The following is a 27,973-nucleotide window of genomic DNA, read 5'->3' as shown; positions in this document are numbered from 1 at the left end:
TGGGCCACATTTCACTGACATCTGATGTGAATGGCTCGTGTCCAATGTTGTGCCATTGTGGCATCTTGTCTCCGACAGTCAGCTTTTCTAGATGTAAGTGCTGAACTATTAGGCGTTTTGTTACACTATGAAAAAGGCTCCTGCATTAAATGTTTCCACAAGGAGTTCAGCGTTCTCTAGGACGCCTACATCTACACAGAATACAGGCTTTGTGCATGCAAACTGTTATCTTAATACCACTGCACATGTAATAATCCCCCTCAAGGATTATATATTTCTTCCATGGGCACGAGGAGATACTGTGAATATTTACCACAGTGTTCCAAACCGGCTGACTCTGCACCCTGTGAAGGGCCCCGTGTGCAGTGTGGCTTCTGTAACAGCACCTGGCGCTGCCCACGTCGTGGCAGATGGAGAAACAACCACGCTCCCACTCGGGGCTGAAGGCTCCGCTCCGTGGGGCCAAACATAACAATAACCCTCGAGCTGGTCAGCAGTCGCACGCTGGTCTGCTTTCCACGAATTCGCAATGTTGAATTCAAGGTTTTCCGTGGTCAGAGCCAATAAAACCTCTGTCCAAGACATGAGTTAATTTACAGAGCGTGAGTTTGCGTCAGGTGTGCCTTAGAGCAACACAGAAGCGGTGGGTGTCTGAAGAGCACTTCATAGGCAACATGCAGGATGAGGGTTTTGAACCCGCGATTGTGAACCTGCTGGAGCTGGTCCAAGGTGTCACTGGGTCAAAGACAGAACACACACTGGACGGGTCACTAGTCTGACACAGGGCCCACGTACAGACGGTGGCAAACATTGGAGCGCCAACACGTAAGAGCCCTCTGTGGACTGTGAGAGCAGGACAGAATAAAGAACAAACCTGTGCAAAGCAACAAAGCCCATGTAAACTCAACACAGTGAGCCCAGCTCCCGGAGGAAGCAGGCCTGTTTAGCCCTGAGGCTGAAGAACGTTTCTAGAGCTTTGATAACCTTTCCGTGTTAAATGTACAGTACAACAAAGTTATTGTATATTCATATGGTAAGTCACATATATTCTGTGTTGGTGTTTTTTTGTAGAGACACAGTAAAGACAAAGAGCCAGAGTTCTTCTACCCTCTGCTGGATGTGTGTGGGCAGTGCTTCAACTTTCTGTAACAATATATAAATCATTGGTTTCAGCAAGTGGCTGTGACTGAATCTATTTCCATGTATAAATACAGATTACACAACATAAAACGGAATTTGTAGGAACTTTCCAACGAACAACAACAAATACATTTGACAAATAATTCATCATTTTGTGGATGGTTTATGAGACAGTTTATATTTTACGCAAATACCATGAACCTTTACTTCACAAGATCTTCATTTAGGTTGACAAACAACAAACAACACAACAAGTAAGCAGGCGTGTGTTTGTAAATCGTAATTTGTAGAATATTTTATTGTGTGTTTTCGCTGGGATAGGAATTGACGCTTCTCAACAAACCGGAAGTTGTCTAGATGCCAAAACGGAAGTTATCCATCGCTCTCGTCGTCGCTTTCGCATCAGTCATTCGTCTTGGTGCACCGCCTTTTGGAGGACTGTGAGCCTGCTGCACTGCGGTTGTGTTTCAGTGTCTTTGCCACGCTGATTTTAATAGAAAATGTATTGTGTTGAAGTTGTGCTGTGCTTCGCGTTGTTTACGTTGACTGTCGCTGTTTCACTTTCCGGATTTTTTTCAAAGTAACGTTGGTTAGGTAAACAGGAAGTTAACGACAGCTAGGCTACAAACATTTAGCTAGCGATAGAGTTAAAACTCCAATGTCTTAACTCCTCAGATACTTTGTTTGTTTGGTATGTCCACACTGCTTGACTGCAAATTATAGTTTATTTAGCTTACAATCAAAAAGGGTGAAAAAATACATTTAATACTGATACAATTGTCATGTGTCATTGCCACAAGCTTTGTTGGTGTTGTCCCGTAGAGTGACACTAGGCGGCGCCCGAAGCTACAACTTTCTCATAGCAGTTTAGTCAACGCATTTATTCTTTTTGGTCCGTTGCTGTTTTTATAAATATACATAAATAATTTATTAAAACAACCATTGTTTTTTAGAATGTGAAACATTTGTTGAAATGTGACTCATTAAGCTTAGCGATTTAACAGGCATGCTTTTTTTGGTTTTATGTCAAATGTTTTAAGTCAGAAATGGAAATGTGTAAACAAAACATCTCACTTGCTAATAGTTATAGACAAAACTAATGTTTTCTTTGCACTTATAAATGACTTAAGGATAAATAGATTTTAATATAGATTACAGTATTGTGTCAAGCCTTTAAGTTATGTAAAGTTGCTAATAAATGTAGGTCATAATGCTCTGCTGCGCATTTTTTAGCAGGCCAAAGGTCAGACACTCGGAGATGCTAAAAGCATCTACCTGATGACCAACACAGACCAAACAGTGCAAGGACAGTTCTGAAGTGTCCTTGGGCAAAGGCAAACAGACTGAAGCACAACATGTGAGAGCCGCTGGAATACATTCTGAAAATCATTCTGAGTAGAATTATATTTGAATGAATAATTTTTATATTTGTATGTGAAGGTCAGGGTTAAGAGACCACATGTCAGTGCCCGTGGCAGTGGGTGTCCTGTTGGTGGGTGTCCCCTACTCTGTCTCTATAGCTGTTCAGTGGTTTTATGGCTGGCCCATTAAGCCTGGATATAAGAAGTACATAGAAGCTCTAAAACCAAGGTAATTTTTAAAAAAGACTTTGCTATTGAAAGTTTTATATGGATTAACATGAACTAGTTATAATTTTTCATGGTTTATCTCTTTATTAGAAGGATATACACTCTGACCAGAGCTGTGCTTGAAACTCTCAAATATCTGCAGTATGGGAGACTTTACATTCAGTGGAAGTCATGGTACAACAATAATAAAAATCATAAACACTTTAAAAAGGTAAATATGTAATTTGATCATTTTACCCATGTGTGCTGTATATTACTTATTACTGTATATATTATTATAATTAGAGGTTTTAAGTAACATTAATAATGCTATTATATTTGTGTCAGTAAAAGTGTGCAGTAAATAACATCGAAGTTTTACTTATTATATATTGGTGCATCTCAAAGGGCATCACATTTGGCCGCAGAAGCAACAAACTGGACTTGTACTACCCTCCACATGAGCGCATGGCTGGAGATATTCTTACCCCACTGGTAGTTTTCGTGTATGGGGGTGCGTGGGGCTCTGGAGAAAGAACTATTTACTGTTTGCTGGCCAAGCAGATGGCTGATGAGCTGAATGCAACTGTCATATGCCCAGATTACTGCATCTATCCAAAGGTACTGTCCTTAGAACACACTGCATTGCCATTTAAATTATTAATATAGTATATACTGTATGTATTCTAACTCTGTTGACTAAAAATGCGGATTATGCCAGTGTAATTAAAGAGAATATTTAATTTATTATAAATATTTACTATGTCATCTGACTGCTGGTTTAATTTTATTACCAGGGGAATGTGTTAGGAATGGTGCAAGATATTGCTGACTGCTTGGTTTGGGCTCAAGAGAATGGAGAGAAGTTCAACTTTGACAAAGTATGTATATCTCACAATATGTCTTGGAAGTAAAAATGACAAGGGCAAGTCAAATCTGTGTTGATAAAACCAAAAAATCCAAGAATTGAAATCTAAAGATGTAATGGTAGTGTACTATTAGTCTATATTTTGTCTATAGATTGTCTAATTTAGTTTGTCCAAATGGATCTGCAATTTCCCAGGATTCATTGGAAGCTTAAACATATTATCCGGTTTGTCTCCTTTAGGACAGCATCGTGTTAATTGGCCATTCGGCAGGTGCACATCTGTGTGCACTGACTACACTGTTTCTCACTGATACAAGAGATGAGCTTTTCATAGAACTCAGCCAGCAACAAGATATCACACGCGCAGTACGAGGAGTTATTGGTAAGGATCACTGATGGTCTCACCAAGATCCAGTCAAACATGTTTAATGCTAAAACAGTGTAAAGTTCAATAGATAGACACATTTGGTTAAATTAGTTGCTTTAGTTTTATGTTGTTTTCCAAACAGGTCTAAGTGGTGTGTATGATATCATGGAGCATTATAAACACGAGCAGAAACGAGCAGTCGAATACATCTCCAGCATGCACAAAGCCATGAACGGAGTGGAAAACTTTGCATACTACTCACCAACACATGTAGTAAAGAATCTCAACCAGGACAAACTGGACAGGTGAGACAATACCGTCAAACGTTAAGCTTTTTAAAACTGATATTAGTCTTAATAATGATAAAATGCGTCACAGCTGTGTTTTTTTTTTCTTAATTTCTGTCAGAGTGCCACCGTTCATTTTGCTCCATGGGACCAATGACATTATCGTTCCTGTTGAATCTTCCACAAAATTCTCTGTGATTCTCAGCTCGCTGTCTGTGAAGGTGTCGCTCCTTCTGCTCCCCAAAGTCAACCACACTGAGATGGTTACTGACATTATGGCACCGAACAGGTTTTTCTACCAACTTATTTACGGCTGTATCAAGCAAGAGTTCAGAAAACTTCTGGGAACCTGATGAACGTAGTATGTCAGTGTAGCAGCAGATTGTGCCAAACACCTTCATTCCATTTTAAAGATTTAAGTCTTAGACAGTTCTGTGACTGTAACAGTAATAAAACTGCATCTAATAATATATTTGAGATAATTAAATAATTCCAATTAAAACATTTTGTAAAGCATACATGTATATGCCATTGTATATAATAATTAAACTAGCTTAATTAACTAGGAGTGTGTCAATTTGTTTAGTTTACAACGCTGTATTAATACTGTATGTTACTGTGGTAACATAGTAATACAGCATTGTAAACTTGTTGGGGGGGGGGTCCATAAACTCTAATATAGCATGATTTGCATACATAACAGCTGCACAAAAAACATGAATAAGTAAATGATTACAAAATGCTGTGTTATGTAAGAGACTGTGCTCATAAATAATGTATGATTGTATGCGTAGTGTACAGTCGTTTTGTAACATTAATTAAAGATTTTGTAGAAACTGCAGGCAGCAGATGGTGTCCTAGGGGATCTCCTTCCAGACCTGTATCAGGGCATCAGTGAGCTTCTGGATAGTCTGTGGTGGTTCTTGGTGGCTTGAGATGCACTGATGCAGAATGTACCATATGTACTCAATATAAATTAAGCTCAGTCTGTGAGTGTCTATGAGGTCCAGTCAGGGGCATCAGTGCTCTTAACACGCAGCCACGAGACTGGGAATTATACAGGAGAAACCCAGGGCCCAGTGCACCAGTACTTCACAGGAGTCCGGGTACTGTAGGTGACCCACATCCCTCCCCAGACAATCACTGAGTCGTCACCAAACGGGTCAGCGATGTTACAGACAAGTTTACCACTGCATCTCATGTTTGTGTTCAGAGAGAATCAACTGCATTGTAAAAATACACTCCTGGTACCTTCCACGTCCTTTGACCTGGGTGCTGGACAACAGCAAACCTTGTGACAATACAAGTACCACATCATGCTGCTGGCAGTGACAAGAACATTAGCCAAACATTACCCTCGTTTAGTAGGAGCGAGCGTCAATCTGTGGGAACCACAAGCAAACAATTCACCACTTTATTAAACCAAAACAGCTAACACAGGTTCAATCACTTAACTGGATGGGCTAATACTACAATGATCAAACGATCCCTTACTCGTTTGAAGGTGTGCTTAGCTTTCATAAGCACTATATTCATATTTTATAAATGGGGAATTAATTATTATTTTTTAATCATAAGCTACTATGTCAATTGGCATGTAAGTGTTTATGAGTTGTGATAATTAAACACTTTGTATGTGAATGCGTAAATATATTTGAATAATATGCCCTATTCCTTGTTATTGTTATTATTATGTCCTCGTGATCTTAGGTCAAATTGAGCTGAAGCATGTTCCACTTTAAGCCTTTATTTTGAAAACCAGTGATTGACGTGCTTTTATTCTTCCCTGCGAACGCGCACGAGGCGGAGTTAGACCGGGACCTACAGCGGTGCTCCAGTCCAAACCGGGAGCTGCTGCTGCGCGCGCCCGCCCGCCCGCATCGCCAAGCTTCGGAGAACTGTCTGGACCGTCCTGCGGGGTTTGACGCCACCGGTGCCGCTCAGTAAACATGTAACGGGCCCGTTCGCCACCTCGACGCTCCCACCGGGACCAGGAACATGGACTCCGCTGGGAACAAGCCCGTGCGCAAGTTGCGGCTCTGCGCTCTGCTCTGGTGGTCGCTCCTGGTCGAGCTCACGTCGGGAGGTAACAAAGCAACTTTTCAACTTTTTCTTTTCCAATGAAAGCAAACTAGTTGAAAACTAACTTAACGGCGCTTTCAGGGAGCGTTTGTTATTGTCGCTGTTAAACTGGTTATTTCCACTATTTGAAGAAACTTCCAGTGTTTGTAGTTTACTGAGGAAATTGTTTACCCTGAACGCAGCGCGGGGTTTTAACTAACACTTGATCCGAACTAGATCGGAACACGATCACGTAGTTTCCCTTTTGTGTTGCCTGTGATTTTTTGCGTATGTGCTCCGCTCTCCTATTTGTGTATCGCCCGTCTGAGCAGAACCAGGATCGCTTTGGATATTTTCCTCTGCTGCTGAGGCGCGTTAGTGGTTCACAGGTTTCAAAACGTGTAACTGAGTAATATGTGAATGGACAGGACGGTGCAGTGGCATGAGTCATGTCAGCAGCAACAGACCCCGTTATGGACTGTAAACAGCTTAGGTTAACGAGACTTTAATAACTAATGAGGCCAATCGAGCCAATATTTATCAGTTCCACATTTCTAATGTGCATGCATGGTTACACATGTAGATCTCCGTGCACCCACAGCATCCTCACCTCAGAGGCAGCAGTGAAAGGGGACTGTGATGCCCAGTGCACTGGAAGGACTACCTCGCTGTGACAATAGCACAGTCAAATGAGTGCAAGGACATGGACGGTTATTGCTCTCAGGGGGAAAAATATGTTTCTGGTCAGTTACGGCTCCGCTGAACGTTATTCACGTCAGCGTGGGCATTCATTACTGTAGCTCCAATCATTTCACTGTGTCTCACTCAACATGCCCTCTTATTAAAATGAACTGCGGCTGTGTGAGTCCTTTGTATTAGAAGCATGCCTTTGCTGCAGCCTCCACCTCCCAGGGTTTGACAGAGCATCAGCAACAGAGCGGCGTGACGAGTCAGCTAAAATCCAGGGAGGCGCTTCAGTCAAGTTGCATCTCTGATTTGTTGTACAAACGGAGCGCACAGGCAGTGACAAGCACTCCTGCCCCTCAAATTAAGTGCAAGCGGGTGTTTGTGCAAAGGTCACGGGCTGTTATTGCAGGATCGCGTCGTGAACATGCACAAAAAAGCCCCTGTCACAAAGTGCCGACATGTAGATTACAGAACAGGCCTGTTCCACCTCCTGAACACAGTCAGGTGTGCGCAGGTGTGTGTTTCTGTTGTGCTCTTTCATTTACATGCTCCCTAAATGTCAATGTTTCTGCTTTTGAAGCAATCCCAGCTTTCTTCCTCACTCGCACAGCTTTCCAAGAATGCACGTCCTTCAAAGCGTTCAGCGGCGTCATTGCTACGACGCTAAAATACAACCACACATACTGTACACGCTGGTCCTTTTGAATTGAAGGGGAAACTGTTGTTGCTTTTCGCTTGAGCAGTTTTCGGGAAACGCTTCCTCCTTGGTTCGTACGCAGAGTCAGTCAGATGAATGAGAAATGAGACAGGACAATAAATTCAGTCAGTGCGACTTAGAGTCCGACTGAAGATAAGATTCTGTGCCTGTGGGCTGGTCGCTTTATTTATATCCAGCTGTATTTGACAATTCAAACAATCCCCAGGCACATTATACCTGACTGAGAATTACCTGACCTGTCATACAGGTATGATTCACCATCGTTTCTTAATGTGGCCACATATGTGAATAAATGCAATTGAAGTAAAACTGTGTGGTAGAAACAAGCAGCAGAGGATGTATTGTTTTTTTATTAGCATCTGTCCATTTTTTAATTATTGTAATTCAGGATTTTCTGTGTGTGAATTAGTGTGTGACACACGCAGCTATTTGATGAAATAATGCTGTCCATAAATAGATAGATATATTTGAGCAAACAAATTAAAATGGCCTGGGATATTAAAATAGTTTTATTAAAAGGATTGTGTCCTGAACTCCTGCGAGGATTAGGCCAGTTTTCAATTAGCTGTTTGAAAGATGTTAAATAATTTTAATAAGCATCTATTTTTAACCCATTTTGAGCTTAATATTAATTATTTCTATCTTTTAAGTAGTGAGAGTCAGCTGTATCATATGTGAATGTGATCTGAATATATTAGTTTTGTTAGATTTCTGAGAATCACCTTTGTTGACTGGAAGGAAAGATAATATTGTCATGATTTGGGTTTTGTTTCTAGTTGTTTCCTGTCGTCACGCCATGTCCTGTTTTATTTTGTTGACTTCCTGTTATCAGTTCTGTTGTTCTCCCTAGCTCATTACCCACACCTGTCTGTAATCAGTTAATCACTCACCTGTGTATTTAGTCAGCTCCTGTTCCCATAGTCCCTTGCCAGATTGTCGAGTTTCATTATTGTCCCGTGTTTCTTGAGAGTTCCGAGTATCTTGTGTCTCCTGAGTGTTCCGAGTTTCCTGAGTCCCCGAGTTTCTTGTGTCTCCTGAGTTTCGTGAGTTTCCTGAGCGTCTTGAAGTTTCCCGTGTTTCGTGTTCCTCGTGTTTTGTTCCTGTTTTGCTTTGCACCGTGTATCCTGCCTGACCCTGGACTAACTAACCGACCGTGAGTTTTTGCCTGATCCCTGCCTGTACTTTTGCCGTGACCTCCTGTGTATCAAACCCTGCGTGTATACCGGACTCGAGATTGCCTGCTCCCCTTTGTTCTTATCACTGAGCCTTCTTGTGTATGACCTGGACCGTCTGACCTTGCCTTGAGAAATAAACCTGCGTTTAATATTCATCTCGCCTTCGTGCTGTGCATGTGGGTCCGCCGCCTGCTTCGAGTCTGACAAATATACAGTATTTTAAATAAACTTTTGATTTTTTTGAGTACTTAATAAAATACTTTAATGAATTAGCAAAAGAAAATGTAATATTGTGTGCAACGGTTTTAGTTTTTCTGTCTCTGTTATATTTGGTAATTGGGGTTGATTGTCCCTCGCTCAGCTTCCATTAATTGATGACTATATATTGATATGACCAAAGGGCTGATTTACCTGCTTTTCCGATCTAATTGGCTTAATTCAAGGTTCAGAGTCTAAACAAATGTGTTTTGCTCGATCAAACTGCCCATTAGTGCATTAACCCCTTTTAGGAGTTAAATGGCATGTACTGACGTTATGCTTGACTTCAGCCCATTAGCAGCAGGCCGCACAGGCCGCAGGTCAGGAGATAGAAACAAATCAACGCTTATGGGACACAGGTCTTCACAGAGATCGCTGGGGATATTTGGAATATGAGTGGGCGCTCATTAAAGACTGAACTGCTCGGAGGCTCAGATGAGAAAAGCTTCACAGCATGTTAGGCCAGATTACAGGCTGATGTGAAATGGCAGGGAGGCGAGGTAGAAGAAACAGCTGGGCCTGTCCGCCGCACTGTTGCTGGAAGAGGGAGTCGCAGACAATGGGGGGACGTCAGGGCCTTTCATGTTTGGGATGAAGCTCGCTGTCGGGACAGGGCAGGTCCAAACACGTTGGACTCCCTCTCAGCCACCTTTGCATCCACCGCCTCGGTTTGCACATTGTGCTGCTGTAGCGTTGAAGTCAAAAACCTTTTAAAATCTCTGTTTCAGTTCTGAACAACTTTCCCCTAATGCCACAAACGGGCTTAGACGCAAACCCGCAATTCTCTCGCAACGCAAAGCGTGTGTATGCGTTACCATGAAGGTGCTGGTTATTCTATAGGTAAAGCTTAAGTGCTTCAAAGTAGCGCCTCGTCGTATTTGAATGCATGTGAGTAATTACGGTGGAGCACATGAAGTATAAACACAGCTGGCGACCAAAGCAGTATGCTTTAACCAGGTGAGGTATAATCACGCTGTGACTGTGTGTGCGTGCTCTGCCTCACACACACGCTGCTCCACTTGCAGGATGATAATGAGCCTGGTTTTTCTATCTAAATGTCACATGCTGCTTAGATTAGGCCACAGTGCCTGACTGGACTTGCTCATTGTTTTCTGTATTCGCTGCTACTGTGCTTTCTGTTCCAGCTTCCTCATTCTCAGCCAGGATTGAATCCTCAACACGTACTGATCGAACACCACAATAAAGCGCTGAGGTTTTTACTCTCCATTATCCCCCCCCCTTTCCCTTTGAGCAGCTTCCTTCTATGGCGATGGCTTTGTGCAGCTCAAAGCAACAGAGTCGTCGGACCGTAACGTGCTCCGGCTTCGCTTCCGAACCTCCAGCACCAACGGCCTGCTGTTTCTCGCCGCGGGTCAGACAGACTACTTACTGCTGGAGCTCCACGCCGGGCGCCTGCAGGTGGGTACATCTCTGGCCCCGGCACACGAGCACATGTGTCCGAGCACCGCGCTCGCTGGTACATCCACGTGCCTGCGATACGTGCAGATGTTCGTTCTCCACCGTCGACACAGCGCTCGCCACCGTAGGCTGTGGCTCCGTCTCAGCTGACAGTGTCACTCTCTTAACACAGTAACACAAGCAGACAAGCCTTTGTGGTGTGAGCTGAGTGTTTCCTCCATTCCAGTCACTTCTTGTCACAGTAGGAACTCCGTTACAGAAGCAGGCAGATGCGTGTTTTTATGCTGTTTGATTGACTGGGTATCATATGATACGTGATATAATTGTTCCTGTAACCTTAGACACAGATTTTCTGTTAATCAGCCTTAGATCTAATTTAATGTATATTACTATTTAAATGATGAAAAGTCTCTCTCTCTCTCTCTCTCTCTCTCTCTCTCTCTCTCTCTCTCTCTCTCTCTCTCTCTCTCTCTCTCTCTCTCTCTCTCTATATATATATATATATATATATATATATATATATATATATATATATATATATATATATATATATATATATATATATATATATACATATATACATACTATATTTGTTGTGTCCTGTTTCTCTGGATGTAAATGGGATCTTAACTGCTCTGGATATTTACTCCTCTCTTAATTACAGAATATGGACACCTTAGGCACGCTTAAGGAATTTAGGACAAGTTTTGTCTTAAGCAGGAGCGACTATATTTAGCTCTAATCACAGCACTTGCTGGGATGATTTAAGGGTGAAATGTATTGTCCCTTCAAGGCTGCTTCCAAAGCCTCCTGTAAGCAGCTCTGCCATGTTGAATCAGAACACAGAACGGACAGATGTACTGTAGGAAGCCTTTTACTGTGCAGACACATACACAAGAAAAACAGGAAGTCCTGAGATAGGCACTATAGCGTTTGTGTGTCAAACTCAAGAAATCCTTGTGACTAAGCTTTTATTCGTGTTACACTTTTGCTGCTGGGAATGAATCATACTGACGAGTGTGTTGCATTGTCATACTTCAGTGAGCAGGAGGAGTGAAATGCGTGTCCATGTTCCTTAAACTGGCACAGGTCACCAGATAATTTTTCTTGTTCACTCTCACAAGTTTTCCTCAGGCTTTGGGTCTCATCCCATGTTAGTCAGGCATGAGCGTTGCCAGACCCCCCCCCCCCCCCCCCCCCGCCCCCCCGGAACCCGTGCACGAATAGGAGGGACAAGCAAGGCTTGACAAGCGTGTCATCTAAATGCAGCATTAGCTGGAGATGGTGACATGATGCTTTGAGGACATAGCTGAAGGCAAAGAGATAATAGTGCTCTTCCTGTTTAAATCACGAGCGGGCTCACAGTTATAACAACAGATGACATCATGGCATAGGTACTTTGAATCCTGTGTTTTCCTCTCCAAGTATTAGTTTATTGTAATAGAGCACAGCTGTTTAATACTACAGTATATGAAATATTGAAATGTTACTTTCTTAGATATTTTCAGAAGGTAAATTTTAGTATTTTCCTTAAAAATGTCAGTAAATATTAAATTTAAATTCTTTGTAACTGTATTTGCATTCACCTTTTCTTAAATACAGTATATTATGTAATGCAGTTGTCCTGCTTCTTCTCTTAGCTCAAATTGGATCTTGGATCCGGAGAGCAAGTGTTACAATCAGAGCAAGGAACCCAGCTGAATGACCTGGCCTGGCACTCTGTGGAGGTCCAGCATGTGCAGCACAATGTCACTCTGACTGTGGACAAGAACTCTCACATGAGCGTCAAGATGTCAGGTTCCCATCAGGATCTCAACATTGTGGATGGTCTCTATGTTGGAGGTTCAGGAGGTCTAGACAAACTTTATCTCCCTAGAGACCCGATTGGCTTCCGCGGTTGCATGGATGACGTGCACTTCAATCAACATGACTTGCTGTCATCCTTGAGGCCATATACGGGTTTCAAGAATGTCTATGAGGTGTCCTTGGGCTGTAGCCCCCAATTCTTTGCCACTGAGGAGGACCCTGTCAGCTTTTTTAGCTCCAGGGCTTACATTTCTTTTCCAACTTGGAGCACCCAACATGAAGCGGTGTTCGAGTGTGTTGTGCACACTTCAGCCAAAGAAGGAATAATGCTGTACAGTTCAGCCAGAGAGGGGAACTTTGTTTCCCTAGAGATTCAGGAAGGCCTGCCAGTGGCCATTCTTGGGAAAGGTGGAACCAAAACCGAGCTCCGTTCTCTGACGTCCATCAGTGACAGGAAGTGGCATTCTGTCAAAATGCATTTCAGTTCAAAAGGCCTGGAGCTCACTGTTGATGGAGAAACGGTAAAAAGCAGCGTTATCCCTCGTTTAAAGGGGCTCCAGCCCAAAGGATTTCTGTTTTTAGGGGGTATTGATGACAGCACTAGAACAGAAGTCAGAAAAGTGGGCCTTGCCTCTGTGTCTGGAAAACGAATCAGAGGAGGTTCCTTCAAGGGATGTTTAAAGAACATTGAAGTCAATGGAGTGAAGATGGGTCTCTCTAATGCTGTAGTCACAAAGGATATATCAGTTGGTTGTGACCCAGAGGAGGAACCCCAACCATCAACCACTGTGAATCCAACAAGTGCTGCAGGTTCCCTTTCTCTGTTGGTGACACCAACACCATCCCTTCACGTATCGACCCTCGCCAGGGGCTTGGACAGTAGGTACGGTTTGAATTTTGTGCATTTTAAAAACCTTGTGGTCCAGGAGGGGGGTCGAGCCTCGCTTGAGGCCAAACACATTAAGGTACTTCTAGACTTCAAGAAGCTCGGCATCAGACAGTCTCAGATAATGTTCAGGATTCGGGAGCAGCCAATACATGGTCAGATAAGGCTCGATGTCGACCAGGATCAAGAGCAGAACACTTTCGGCATGTTGGACCTTTGGCATGGACGAGTAATGTACATCCATGGTGGCTCTGAGGAAGCAAGCGACTTCTTCATGTTTTCTATTCATTCTAGCAGTAGAAAACAAGTTCCTGATTATCTCAAGGGCAACAAATTGTATCGCTATAATATTACTGTAACACCCACCAATGATGCACCTGAACTGAGCCTGCCTGAAGGAAATCTCTTTGTCCTGTTGGAGAACTCAAAGAAGCGCCTCACCACTGATGTTCTAAAGGCCACGGACATTGACAGCAGCTACAGCGACCTTACCTTCTCCGTTCTTGGGAACCTGAATGCGGATGCAGGATATTTGGAAATTGAGAACAAACCTGGCAAAGCAGTCACTTCCTTTACATATACAGACTTAGAAGAACAACGGGTGTTTTATGCTCACACAGGAGTTCGCAACTCGAGGATAGTTCTTAGAGTCAGCGATGGGGAAAAGGTCAGCAACACTGTGGTTCTAAGGGTCATGGCTGTAGCGCTGGAGTATAAGATTGCCAACAACACAGGTCTGCAGATTGTTCAAGGAGAGACAGCTGTAATTGGTTCAAAGCAGCTGGCTGTGGAAACGAATGCAGTAAAACAGGCTGTAGACATTCGGTATGATATTATAGAACCACCTCAGTATGGAGAACTCCAGAGGCTTCACTCAAGTGGTGAATGGAGGCTGACTGACTCGTTTTCCCAAAGGCTCTTAGAGAAAGAACGCTTGAGGTACGTTAGCACGTTCCAGGACATCCAGACAGTCAATGCCACTGATTTCTTTAAGTGCAAAGTTACTGTGGCTGCGAAGGCAAACACTGAAATACTCTTCCCAGTCACTGTGAAGTGGGTGAAGTATCACCTGGTGAGGAACATTTTGATTGACTTAGACAAAGTCAGAAAAGCAACACTGGACGCAGAGCACCTCTTTGCCACAGCTGAAGGCGTCTCTCTCTTAGAGGATGACCTTTATTTTCGAGTTCTGACCACGCCGAAGAAGGGGAAACTCCTGCTCGACGCCACAGTTTTAGGAAAAAACTCAACCTTCAGCCAAAGAGATGTAACGAATCGAAAAGTACATTATGAGCTTGTTGACAGGCCTCATGAAGATACGAGTGACAGATTCAAATTTCAGTTGATTTCCAAACATTCTCAGTCACAAAATTATGACTTCCAGTTTTCCATTAAAGCTGATGTTAATAGTGTTTTCATGGTGAATACAGGACTCTCTCTTCTGGAAGGAGAGAGTCGACTTATCACGAAAGAGGCGCTGTTTGCAGAAACTCTAAGCACGAAGGAGATGTACTACACAGTCATAAGCGGCCCCACACACGGAAAGCTTGCCCGTATTAGTCAGTCAAATTCAAACGATACCTATGACAACATTTTAACCTTTAGCAATCAAGATATTTTGAAAGAGCGAATAATGTACATTCACGATGACAGCGAAACGAATTGGGATGAGCTTACTTTCATCGCATCTACCAGCAAAGGTTTCAAATCCTCCATCGCAGATGATGAAACCGGCTCCAAAGAAGGAACGTTCAACGTGTCTATACACCTCGTCAATGACCAGAAGCCGAAACGTGTCATAGATAAGGTTTTTCACGTAGTAAGGAATGGACAGAGGCTGCTCACTTTAGAGGATCTGCGTTACCATGACGCCGATTCTGACTTCGATGATGGTCGTTTGATTTACTCTCGACGTGGCATCCCAATGGGAGACCTGGTGCTGGTTAATGACACTACTCATCGGCTGTTTGAGTTCCGACAGAAGGATTTGGAGGAGAGAAGAGTTCTGTTCATTCATAAAGGCATGAGCACCGGCAGGTTTGTGCTGTTTGTCTCCGATGGAAAACATTTTGTATCGAGCCTTCTAGACGTCAGTGCACAAGATCCCTTCTTGAAGGTGGGCAACAACACTGGCTTATTGGTTCAAAAGGGCAAATCAGCAACATTATCCACAAGTAATTTCAGCGTGGAATCCAATCTTGACATCAGGGATGACGGAGAAATTCTTTTTAAATTGGATCAGGCTCCCAAGTACGGAGGACTTTATTGGAATGAAGCAAAGGTGGAGTCATTCACATTGTCTAAATTAAAGGAAGGCCTGGTCTCCTACCGGCACAATGACACCAACCACCTGGCAGACTATTTCAATCTAACAGTGAAAGCTAAGGATCTTCAGCTTGCAGTGATGATCAATGTGAAGGTTTACCTGGAAAGTCACCAGAGGCCACCTATTCTGCAGCATCACAACACCTTACTGGTGGAAGAGGGAAAACCAGTAAAGATCAGTGAAACTGAGCTTGAGGTGAGTCTGAAAACTGACTTCATGCAATAAGTTTGGCTTTACTTGACCTGAAGGCTGATATGTTTAAAATGATGTTGAAGGTATTTTAACACTGTCATATTTTAAACACGTTGTGTTTGTGATGTTACTTTTTGGATATTCTATTTGTGATTGAAACGGTGCTTTGTTTTTAGGCTCCCAGAATAAAAACTGAGCGGTTACATATTTCTTGCCATGTTACATTGGGAGTAACATCAAAACTAAACTCTAGTGACACATGGAACTTTTCAGATTTAATCACTGAATATGTTTTCTGATTGTTGCAGGTCACTCACGAGGACAACCTGCCATCCGAGATCGTACTCACAGTAAAGGTAGCCCCCTCCCACGGCTTTCTGCGGCGTTTTGTCGAGGCAGACGCTCGCTACGTCGGCACCAAGCAGTCCCCTGTCAAGACGTTTACCCAGGAGGACATTAACAGCGGCAACGTTCAGTACATGCAGGAGGCGCCCGGTGAAGTCAGTGACACCTTCACCCTCGGTGCCACGAACGGGGTCACCGACGTCAGCGACATTAGGATGTCCGTGGACATCATCCCCCGCCTCATCCCACTTCAGGTCTCAAATTTCACACTGAGCGAAGGCGCCTCCAAGGCCCTGACCCCGGACGTGCTCAAAGTCAGCAACCGCCACTTTTCTGGAATCGACTTCCTGTATAGTTTGACTGAGCCCCCACAGCACGGTCACATTGAGCACTCTCGACAGCCTGGGGTGGGCATCACCTCTTTCTCCAGGAGGCAGGTGAGTTACTGCTGCTCCTGTGCCTTTGATTGACTTGTTGGGTCATGATTATGTTGCTTAATATAAAAGTATTAGCTTTCAGGCGCGTGTGTTTTTAGTGTGTGTAACCTGATAATACCTTCGGCCTGCGTCACCGTCTTTTGCCAGGTGGAACATGAATTCATTTACTACGTCCATGACAGCAGCGAAACCTCAGCTGACAGCTTCACTGTGGTGGCCAATGACACAGGCCTGAGGAAGCAGAGTGCAGCCCAGACGGTGTACATCCAGGTTACAGCTGTCAACGACGAGCCTCCTGTTATTGCAGCCAACAGGGTCCTGAGGGTGAGTCTCCACTGCTGCTCTATATTTAAACTGTGGACAATTTTTTACAAGCAGGTCACGCACCAAAGCTTACTGTCAGACAGTTTTCATGTGGGCTGTGTTTCACGTTGCCATGGCTGGATAGCTCCATGAGGCAAACTATGTTTGCTATGTGGGGGAGGGTCCAGGGGGGCCGCCAGCGCAGAACAGACACTGACATACACTTTGGAGGTGTCTGGAACTTGTAGGACAGTCTGTTATGGTGCCTGAGTGATCCATTTTTAAACAGACTCTCGCTAGACTTTAGTGGGTCCGTTGGAAGCCATGCTGCTTCAGTGAACTAAAAAGGGAGCTGCTGTTCTGCCTGGTCTGGGCCGAAGACGAAGAATTACTTAGGCTTTTATGAATAAATACATAACTGAAATCAAATGGAGCAAAAGCCAGCAGGCATTACTCAGACGTAAGGTCTTGCTCATATGTTAATGGAGTGTTTCCATTGCAGAGCGTGATAGTGTTGAGTGACACAATGTCATGGTCAAGTAGAAAACACACTACTTCCTGTTAAAAAGCAGACTTTTCTACTGTTACCTGTAAGTTATACCTGTACCTGCAATGAGCGTGAGCCGCTTAAACTTACGTTTAAATTTTAAATTCCTCTAGTATTCTAAGTTTGAGAAGAGCAACATGTACGACAAGTACTGTGATGCTGGGAAGAAAAAAGTGTTTGAAAAACTAACATTTTTGTAAAGCACATATTTTCTGCATATAGTGAAGAATGTGACGACTTCTCATTCATGTTTTGCTAGATGTTGGATGTGAGGTCAGGCTTTTTAAAGGAAAGTGTCCACAAGGTGGCTCTGTGCTACCGCACATCAGGTCGAGGCCTTAGAATCACACATACATTCTCCCTTTTAGGTCACTGGACTCTTTTAAAGCAGCTTTTTGCTCTTGAAATCAGTATTTTAAAATAATTCACAATCTTTTATATTACTTGTGATGAGGATTATGTTTATGTTAATGAGGATGCTGAAATATTATATTTATTTCAGGATTATTTATATTAAAAAAACTAACAATGTCTTGATGTTACAGATGTTACAGCCACCAGCTAATAGTGTTTGTTGGTGAGTCACCTGTCAAACGTGGAAGCTGTTTGTCTGATCAATGTTTTTGTGACTTCCTGTCAAACGAAGGATTGTTAGAGGCATAGTCACTTCCTTCCTTTAGTACATGGGGAGTCTATTAAAATGGGATTTACTAGTAAGAGACCAGCATAATGCATGGTATACTCGAACTGTTCATTTTTTATATCAGGTGAATTTGTATGAAAAGTCGAAACTCAGGTCCTTTGTGCTGTCACCATCGCAGCTGCTGTGTCACACTATGTTTTTATTTGGCGTGAACACGTCCCTTCACTCTGCAGCAACATGACATCACTTCAGGGAAACTGGCAATAAACTTGTCAGTTGGCCAGAGTGTGAACGCTGAGATGTTGCTGTGATTGCACCCTTTGTATAAAGAGACGCATATTTAGTGGCTGTCGTTATAACAGAAACGAAACTCCAACAAACTGTCGCTTGTTGGAACGTCTCTCAATGCTACTTAGCTGCACAGCACCAGCTGCTCCCAGACGGCCATAAAGCTGCTCAATAAAAGATGTATACCAGTATTAGATCAAAATGGATTTGTCCCAGTGCCAAGACGAAAAACTGGCCAAGTTTGAAGTTAAAAAAGAGCTTGAGGAGGCCAAGACAGATATAAACTTAACAAACACAGCTCTGGTTCTTGATAAATTAATCTCTCAGCATATTGGATTTTAATTGAGCTATTGAGAGACACAGGCAACGTTCCAGACAGGATTGAAATTACAGGAGTAGTAGTGAGTTTGCCAAAAGGATAGTACTGTAGATAATTACAGCTGTAATTATTACTAGAGAACAAGAAGCACATGAGCCGGGAATTTATTTTACCTTAATAGAAATATTAGCATCTCCAAGCTCCCCTGGAGGAACCAATGATTCTTTATATTTGCTATAAAATACATTTTGTCATGCAGGCCGTGGTTGTGCACGGTCGAGCTGTTGCTTTGACAAGTGTGTTCAGCAGTGATTGATTGAATCTGACATGAGTGGGAAAACCACAGGTATGAGCACAGGAAATGCATTAAACTGGCAGAGTTTTTTTTTTTTTAGTTTTAGTTTCTTGTGTTGCTCATGTTGGTAAAATTGGAATGTCTTTAGTAAAAACAGCCTTTTCAGGTAAACACGTATTAGAGCCATACAGTATGTCATGTTTCCAGCCACAGCCTTTGTGCAATTACCGTTGTATAAGCTGTGTAAAGAACAACGGCACATTATGCAATAGTTGCTGTGGCCTCGGGTATAGAAACTCATCCTTTGTTGTCAAGTGTCTGCATGGGTCAGTAGTTTGTGTTGCGTGTGTCAATGAGTTCCTCTGTTCAGCTCGAGGCTTCTGAATTTACAAGGAAGCAAGACCTAAGCTGATCCTCAGCAGATCTGAGCTCTCTACTGTGTTTACAGTCTGCTTGAAGTGTTGACTCAAGTCGTGTTCTCCGAAATCTTTCCAAAGGCCGCTCCTTTAATATATGGATGTGTTCAGGTGCCTCAGTGAGAGATTGTTGGTAGAGCAGCTCTGCGTTGTTGGATAATGAGCGGTGGAAAATGGCTGCAGGGGAAACATGTGAAAAAGCCTTGGAGCCAAACTCACCCACAGTCTTGGGTCCTTTGTATGTAGTGACAAATGAGGACACGTCAGCTGTTTCCTTTGCTCCGTTCAACTGTATGTTTATTACATCTGCGCAGAGTTACAGAGACAAAGACATATTTCATTTCTAATTATTAATCCAGGGCACATCTCGTTCTGCCCGTGTTCCTGAAGGCCTGTGCTTTAAGCGGCCTGTGTCCTTCTCGTGTGCAGGTGTGGGTGTCGTCGGTGACGGAGATCAGGCCCGAGGATCTGAAGGCGCGGGACGAGGACTCTCCTCCAGAGCAGCTCTACTTCATGGTGACTCCTCCGAGCAACGGGCACCTCGCCCTGAAGAGCGCTCCCATGAAGGCGGTGCTCAACTTCACCCAAGCACACGTTGACCACGGCCAGCTGTTGTTTGTGCACAAAGGTAAAATAGTGAGTCGTCGCTAAAGTTGGAGAACTTGAAGTTCCCTTTTAACAGGAATCTAATATGAATATTTTTTATCCCCCCTCATTAGCCGTCAGATATCAGTCTGTGTCATGCTGTTGGTGTTAAGACCGGTTGAATTCAATGTTGTCTCTCAGTTTCATGGTTTCAGGCTCAGATCAGGTTTCTGTTTACTGCCCTGAATCCTTTCTGCGTTTTACGTTGCCTGGACTCGTGACTAGGACAGTTCGTACCACCAGCATGCAAACGGAACTCTGGCTGTGATTAGTCCCTTTTTCACATGCACATGAATGTTGGTGCTGGTGGTACCCAGAATGTGTGCTGCCAGTGGCAGCTCTGTCACAGAAAATAAATGGTGTATTTGTTTCTACTTTTTTCCATGTTACGCTTTTGCTACATTTTCAGGTGCCACATCTGGAGGATTCAACTTTCAAGTCAATGACGGTGTCAACTTCACCCCGAGGCAGATCTTCAGCATCACGGCCAGAGCTTTAGTTGTGAGTCTAGAAAAGAACCGACCACTCAAAGTGTTCCCAGGTAAATGCCTCATTATGGAGCCGCACCAGCTTTAACTTGATTCTATATGAATGTTCCTGATTTTGATTTTTAAGTTCTGTCTCTGTAAAATGTGTGGGATGGAAATAAAGTTGGATCTCTTTGAGCTTTCCTTAAAGAAGAGACAGAGCATATTTTTGTCTTCATCCACTCACTCCACCACAAGTAGTTTCCTCTTTTTTCTAAGGGCTCAGTTTAAGGATTAATTTGTTATTGTGCGACACCTTTCCATCTCATTTGCTGCATTTCTCATGCAGCGTTAGTGCTCTGCAGCTAAAAATAGTCAGACTGGGTGTCGTCTGTCTGCAAATACATGGTGAGGGCTTCTGAGCTGCAGCGGTCTGCTCGGTGAGATGGAGGAGAGGATATGGTGAAAGCAGCACACTGCCGACCGGCACGGCCGGCTGAGCTTCCTGCCACAGGGTGAGCGGGCGCTGTTTGCCTGCGTCAGGCCTGTTTGTGCTTTGTGCGAGGCGGGCGGGGGGGCAGAGGGGCAGGGTGGGAGCTTTAACTAACAATGAAAGACTTTCTCACTGTGGGTAGGGAGATTAAGGTTTCCCTTTACCTCGCAAAGTCCTCAAATATCTGGGTTCTCGGTGTAAAACCGTGAAACAGACTCCTCACTGCATCTGCAAACAACAAAATTAGACCTGAGCATATTTGATTGTAATTATGTCAGGCTGGTGATCGAGCGGACATCATGTCAGTATGGCCTGAAGAGCGCGACTTTCCAGTAGTAAATTTTTACACTGAGTTGTTTGTGTGTGTTTACATAGTGTGTGTTTTGAATCAGAAGAGTTTCACATTAATTACAAAACAGCTCACAGACGTTTTGGAAAAGTGCGTGGGTCTAAAAGATTCCCAATAAAACCAGACAAGGGTGGTGGGAGTTCCCCAGAAAATAGGGAATGGATTTCACTACTCCACACGCTGTTTTTCTGGCTTTCATCGTTTATGAGAGGTATTTTTAGCGTCTAGGAATCAGACTGTGTGTTAGACAGAAGACGCAGACGGAGCAGCATGTTAGCGCAGCCGCAGCTCTAATGCTCTCTGTCGCTGGAGGCATTTAGGAGCATCGTTAGGTTGAAGGTCACCCACGGCTCAGGGCTCAGAGTGGCCCTTCCAGCCATTCCCACACATACTGTACTACTGTGTAGGAGCAGCTTAACGTAACATGGCTTAGAAGCCGTCGCACAGTCAGGATGAGTGAGTAAATGAATTTGGTAGCTGGTGACTTCCAATGAGTAGAAAGGAGGCTGCTGTACACTGCTACTGATAATGACCCCACACACACGTCAAAAGAAGAAGAATAACAATGAATGACAATGGCAAAGTCAGTGACCTCATGTCAACCCAACAGAGCAGCTGAAGACATGACTGAAGGGAGCAGCGGTGACGAGGGAACTCTAGGGAGGAAACTCAGCGTTTTGTACTGTGGGTGTTACAGACGTCCTGCTGTCATCGGCTGCAAATGGACTTTACACTACATTGTATTTTTATACTGAACAAAATGTTTATGTGTGCACTTTATTCTTCATGAAGTTTTGTCAGATCCCTTAAAACGAAGGTGGTCGACTAATAAAGTGCTGACTTCACTCACAATTTTACTGTTTCCTTTCAAGATCAATGTGATACAGCAGACAAAAAAAATGAAATGTACCCTTTGTAATTGTCCTAGTTTGATTATTCATTTAAGACATTTTCTGTCTTTCAGGCTCATCTACGTCGATCACAAATGAGGATTTATATGCTGTGACCAATGATGCTGACAACACCTCCAACCGCACCATAACATTTAACGTGATCAGGCCTCCTAAACTGGGCCGTCTGGTGAGAAGACAGTCTGATGATTCTACTGCAGACATCTCAACGTTCACACAAGACATGGTCAGTAAAACACATGAGCTTATGTCAACGCTTGGTTCTTAATATACACTGATGTGTGGGTTTACGGTGCCACTGTCACGTTTATGTCCCACAGGTGAACAGAAGAGAGGTTGTGTATGTTCAAGCCCCCATTGAATCTGTGGGCTGGGAAGCGATGGACTCCATGACCATCTCCGTGGCTTCGCCTCCGGCTTCTCTGGACAGCCAGGCCTTCAAAATAGACATCTCCTATGAGAACACTGGACCTGAGCACAACACGGTCCTTATCGCAAACACAGGTAACAAGGTTCTGGTAACAGTCTGTGCTCAGGCAGAGAGCTGTTTAGAGCTACACGTTATACCTCATCAGTAGTGGTTTGCACCAAAACATCAGCAGAGGAGGCTTGTTGAGGCTTAAGTTGATCTTTCCTGGTGGCAGGTGCTGAAGTCACAGAAGGCGAGAGCGTCGTGATCGACAGGTCCAAGCTCGACGCCTCCAACCTCATGTCCAAGTTGCCGACAGATCAGCGGAGTTCCCACGAGGTGTGGTTCCAGGTGACGTCGCTCCCTCAGCATGGCGTGATCGTGGTGGGTGAGAGGAACCTGACCAAGGAGAAGCCCAACTTCTCCCAGTTCATCCTCAACAGATACGGCATCACCTACAAGCATGACGGCTCGGAGTCGACTGCTGACGGCTTTGCGTTCAGTGCGTGGCTGAATCCTAAGGGCAAAACAGCCCAGCGCCCTCAGGACCAGGGCGACGTAGTGGAGGAGCATTTTAACTTGACAGTTGTACCTGTGAACGATCAGCCGCCTCTGCTTAAGACTAAAGCGCCGAGTCTGAGGGTGGTGCAGGGAGACGCAGTGGCCATCAGGCCTGAGAACCTCAAGGTCGAAGACTTGGACAATTCTCCCGACGATATTAGGTTCTCTGTGATCAGCAAACCAAATAACGGTTATCTGGCTCTCAAAGGACGTTTAAATGAGTCCATAGTGGCCTTCACTCAGGCCCAAGTCAATAACGGAAGCGTGTATTTCATACATGATGGAAGTTCCGTCTCGGGGGTGTTCTACTTTAGCGTCACAGATGGACATCATAAGCCAATATATAAACTCTTTAACCTAGAGGTGACAGAAATCACCATTTCATTGGTGAACTTCACTGGACTGACACTGGACCAAGGGAAGACGTCGGTGCCGCTGACGCCCGACAACCTCGCTGCCAGGTCCAACGGGAAGAACCGCACGCTCCATTACCTCATCACAAGGCCCCCGAACTTCGGCAAAGTTCTGAAGGACGACCAGGCGGTGACACGCTTCTCCCACGAGGATCTCCGCGCTGGGAGGATGTCCTACCACATGATCTCCCTTTCCTCCTCAGAAGATAGCTTTGGCTTCAGCGCATTCACCTCAGAGGCGAATCTGACCGGCCAAGTGCTCAATGTGACCGTCAGACCCCTGATCCAGATGGGCAAAGATGTCAGGATTCCCACTGGTGGCGTTGTGAGAGTCAACGCTAGCTTCCTGAACGCCTCACAGCTGGCTAAAGTTAGCAACAGTGACCCTACGTTTGAAGTGCTTTCTCATCCTAAGAACGGGAAGGTGGTTCGGATCCAACCCTCGACCACCAGGCAAACTGTCCCAGCTGACTCCTTCACCTTCCAAGAGGTGGTTCAGGGGAAGGTGGCGCTGGAGTTGAACGCCAACATGACGGAGGTCCAGGAGCTGAACGACTCCCTGGTGTTCGAGCTGAAGGCCCGTAACACCCAGCCTGCCAAGGGGGAGCTCCACTTCACAGTTGTGCCCCACGATCCAGCTCTGTTTCCGACCACGAGGAGCCCCGTCCCGACCACGACGCCTGTTCTTCAGACGCCGGTCCAGACCTCCAGAAACGCGAGCGTGTCCCCGTTCCTCTCCACAGCTTTCCTCTCCACCCACCAGCCCAGCGAAAACCAGCAGAGGTTCAAGGGACGCAGCCGCTGGGGGAACTCCAACAGAACCAGCGTTTCGGGCACGACGCTCGGCAAACCCACGCGCGGAACGGAGGAGTTCCCTTTCATCAACACGCCGGTCCGTGTGGAGTCGTATCCGCAGAAGACGTCCAACCCGCTGCTGGTCATCCTGCCGCTGCTGGCCCTGCTGCTGCTGGTGCTCATCTTTGTGGTCTTGGTCGTCTTCCTCCGGCACTACAGGCAAAGGAAGCAGAGCACCGCTGACCCAAACGAGCCGCCCTGCACTGGGCTCCCGAGCAGCCAGTCGTACCCGGGCCCGACCCAGCGGAGCACGACCGTCCCCACGGTGACGGTCACTCCCCTCGTCCCCAGCTGCCCAGGAAGCCCTGCTCTCGACCGGCTGCTGGCGTCAAATCAAGGCTCCGCTTATGGCACGGATTCGAACATGCTCGTGAGTTCCTGGAGTAACGGCTCCCTGTCGGCATCTTCCCAGATCATTAGAAGCGCTACTCCCACTCTGCAGAAGAATCAGTATTGGGTGTGATCGTTCATTGTCCACTGTGTAGCTATACATACTGTATGTGTTCACCGATACTGTTACATACTGAAACGTGTGTGTGCACTTAAACGCGGCTGCAGTGAACCGTTGCCTCTGATGGTGAAGCTGCATCAATCAATAGTTTGAACCGTCCATTATCTGTGTTGCTAAACCCCAGCTGCTTGTGGACAAGAGGCAGGGAAAGAGTGGCAGAGGACAGACCACTGTTCCCTCTAATCACCAGCCTGCATGCGTTTGGAAACCCACATGAGCACAGCTCGCAGACGACTGTGCCCCGAGCTGCCCTCAGCGCCACTGGGCAAATATTCCTATTAACTCAATAATGCTAAAAGGTCAATTTAAATCAACTAAGGCTTTGCACAATTTAGATTATATGGAAAAAATGGCATAAAATTGCAGCAAACCTCCAAACAGAAGTGTATGAAGAAATGTACAGACATATGCTCTAATACCGCTAATAATAATACTGTTTTCTTCATTTGCATATAAATTGTGCAGCTTTAAAGGTGGATAGAGAAGAAAGGTGAAAATGGCCAAAGTCCCTCTTAAATCCATGATGGTTTCTAATCCAACACCAACCTCTGCTGCATTTTATGAGCCAGACTTGGTCCACGTGAGCATTTACAAGCGTCATCATCGTTGTGGTACATTCGTATGTCTGGTGCCTGATGTGTGGTCAATCACACATTGTGACCTGGTCCTCTTGCATGTCGACGTTTCTCCCTCTGAGTCATGAGCGCACCTTGAAACTGTGAATTCCTACGACTGATGCGCAATGTCCAAGAATCAAGCTGATTGTGCAGATTTTATATTGTTGTGTATCATACGTCACGGTCGAGCAACTTTTTTGTAATCTCAGGTATTTTGTTAATGGTCAGTCATGTTTCATTTAATTGGGGTTGCATGTATTCTCATGATTGAGATGTTGAACGTTACAAGTCATTCTAGAACTTCCAGCTCTGTCACACATGTACCCAGCATGGCTGTGTGTGTAGGTGGACTACTGATCATAAGGTTTCTGCTACCAAAACACTTTTATTGTTAACACTGATCAAATCACACTGGGCGACACGTCAGCACTGTTTATTCAATCTTTTAATTACTACACATACTATTGTATTATACAAGATCATTGCATGATGATGCACCGATCTTAATGTATCTATGCAGTTGTTCATCTGTTGGGATATTCTCCTACAGTTGATCCACAGTAGCTTCATGAAGCCAGAATTTAAATTTAAAAGCCATAATTTGGAAAAAGGAGACAATTAGTCAGCATCACAGACAATACAGACGATCTGAACATTGTTGCCCTTTATATATTTTGACGACATTGTGATGATGTGTCTGCTCTGAGGCGATGGGAGATGACGAAGCGCTGTCACTGGAAACCACTGTAAACATAGGTGTTATTGAATCATTTTGTATTGAACATTAGTGTCTATCCAGTGTAACCCAGTCTCATCTGAATGATGTAAACTACTGAATATTTATTTATACCATATTTTTAATAAATTACTTTCAGCAGTATCGTACTACGTGTGTGTATCTAGCATCTGCCTGTTTCTCTGCTATAAAGATCCTTTGTCCCATTGTCCCTTATTTTTTCTGGATCACTGTAATTTAAACGATACTTGGAGCCTGTCTCATCTTAATAGCGCCTGTTCTGTTCCACCCAACAGCCGTTAGTTAAAGAGTAATTGTGTTAATCACCTCTCCCAGCTTCCTGCAATTAGTTTATTCCTCCCAACCAAAAAACAGAAAATCCTAAGAAATCTATTGCATGATCTTCGAGGTATTTCTCGCTGAATAGGAGCCGTGTTGTTGCCAAATCAAATGTTCCCTAAACGGTCCAATGGTAAAAAGCACAGGGATCCTGTTGTACACAGCTGTGAGTCAGACCACAAGACTGATGGCGTCATGTGAAGGAAGCAAATACTTGTCCTGACCCCAAACACACAACGCGCTGGGTGTCAGCAGTGTGTCCACCAGTGTTAATTAAACACTGGAGTGAACTCACAAACAGTAAAGCCTAATTGCACACAAAGGACTCCCACAATCAGAGCTGCTGTGCTGGATGTGTTTGCTGACAGTAAGTGAGTTAATGGAGGCTGTGAGACTTGGCACAGGGATGTGACTTAGAGAATATGGTTTACACACATTCCTCTTTGTGCGTGTGTGGGTTCAATAAGCAGGACGACAGGTGAGCCTGGCCTCAAAGGTTTCTTTTAAAGGCAGAGAGAAAGAGGAAGTGATATTGGTCTAGTGGTTTATTTACAGGCGACAGCAGAGGTTGTGGTTTGGGCACCAGAGGTACCAGAGGATGAGAGGATGATGAAAGCAGCAGCTGTGATTTATAGTCCCATCCACAAGCACGGTTCAGGTCCGATTCAGACAAACAAGCCAATTAGGAGGCAGCTGGTTGGAACCCAGACGTACTGAACAGTAGTAATTTAGAACGTGCCCCCCCTTCACGTACTCACACACACACGCACAGAGTTCAGGGCAAACAGCGCTGCCCACAAACACGGACCGTCCCTCGTACTTCCCCAGCCTGGATCCAAACCCCGAACCCAAACATCTTCTCCTGAGGAATTTCATCACAAGTAGAAATTAAATCATGCACATTTGCTTAAAACTCCCCTCTCACACACACTCGCTCCCGTGAGACCACCCACAACTGCTACGCGTGATGAAATGGTTGTTTATGTTCAGGAAGACTGATCATCTGATCTGAGCAGTGGCGGCATCAAGATCTGACGTATTTATTGCAAAAAATCATTCGCAGAGCTGCACGGTAGATATATTTGTCTTAGACTAAGAAAACTACATAAGATTCAAAGAAACATACATTTAGATCATTTGCTGAACTCATTCACACGATTTTCTTAATGTGAACGCTGTAAGTCTTGATTATCATAAGTAAATGTAACAAACGGGTGTGTTTAGTACTTTTCCAGTCTGAAATGGAGGAAACTTTTTAAAATAGAAAATGCTGACATCAGGATACAGAATGTGGAGTGTCACAATGTGGACGTCTG

At 44.4% G+C, this 27,973-nt stretch overlaps 2 protein-coding genes across 4 annotated transcripts; both read left to right on the top strand.

Moving 5' to 3' along the window:
* The first annotated feature begins 1,450 nt into the window (after positions 1-1,450).
* On the top strand, positions 1,451-4,793 carry si:dkey-193c22.1 (uncharacterized protein LOC567837 homolog). 3 transcript variants are annotated; one of them, XM_029163912.3, is made up of 9 exons: positions 1,451-1,599; positions 2,374-2,497; positions 2,581-2,730; positions 2,820-2,940; positions 3,117-3,329; positions 3,506-3,589; positions 3,817-3,958; positions 4,086-4,248; positions 4,436-4,793. In XM_029163912.3, coding segments are annotated over exons 2-9 (1,023 nt in total). In that variant the 5' UTR covers positions 1,451-1,599; positions 2,374-2,495; the 3' UTR covers positions 4,584-4,793. The 3 variants fall into 3 exon arrangements, with proteins under 3 accessions (XP_029019745.1, XP_029019744.1, XP_029019743.1); XM_029163911.3 differs by having other exon boundaries at positions 1,452-1,599; positions 4,352-4,793; XM_029163910.3 differs by having other exon boundaries at positions 1,478-1,599; positions 2,377-2,497; positions 4,352-4,793.
* A 152-nt stretch (positions 4,794-4,945) lies between these two features.
* Positions 4,946-26,467, top strand: cspg4ba (chondroitin sulfate proteoglycan 4ba). Its single transcript, XM_029163075.3, has 10 exons — positions 4,946-6,316; positions 10,385-10,548; positions 12,189-15,761; positions 16,067-16,540; positions 16,688-16,864; positions 19,781-19,979; positions 20,406-20,537; positions 22,270-22,442; positions 22,537-22,720; positions 22,861-26,467. The coding sequence occupies exons 1-10, from the start codon at positions 6,229-6,231 to the stop codon at positions 24,915-24,917; spliced, it is 7,221 nt and encodes a 2,406-aa protein (XP_029018908.1). The 5' UTR covers positions 4,946-6,228; the 3' UTR covers positions 24,918-26,467.
* The last annotated feature ends 1,506 nt before the right edge of the window (positions 26,468-27,973 follow it).

The sequence above is a fragment of the Betta splendens genome, chromosome 9 (genome assembly GCF_900634795.4).
Source record: "Betta splendens chromosome 9, fBetSpl5.4, whole genome shotgun sequence".
NCBI lineage: Eukaryota > Metazoa > Chordata > Actinopteri > Anabantiformes > Osphronemidae > Betta > Betta splendens.
The sequence above is the reverse complement of the archived record's forward strand: the minus strand, read 5'-3'. Positions and strand labels throughout refer to the sequence as shown.

Coding starts and splice junctions, on each gene's coding strand:
- cspg4ba (XM_029163075.3), top strand. CDS start 6,229: ATGGACTCCGCTGGGAACAAGCCCGTGCGCAAGTTGCGGCTCTGCGCT. Junction 19,980..20,405: donor GCTGTTGTTTGTGCACAAAG/GTAAAATAGTGA, acceptor CTACATTTTCAG/GTGCCACATCTGGAGGATTC. Junction 22,443..22,536: donor CAACGTTCACACAAGACATG/GTCAGTAAAACA, acceptor TATGTCCCACAG/GTGAACAGAAGAGAGGTTGT.
- si:dkey-193c22.1 (XM_029163911.3), top strand. Junction 2,731..2,819: donor ATAGAAGCTCTAAAACCAAG/GTAATTTTTAAA, acceptor TCTCTTTATTAG/AAGGATATACACTCTGACCA. Junction 2,941..3,116: donor ATCATAAACACTTTAAAAAG/GTAAATATGTAA, acceptor TGCATCTCAAAG/GGCATCACATTTGGCCGCAG.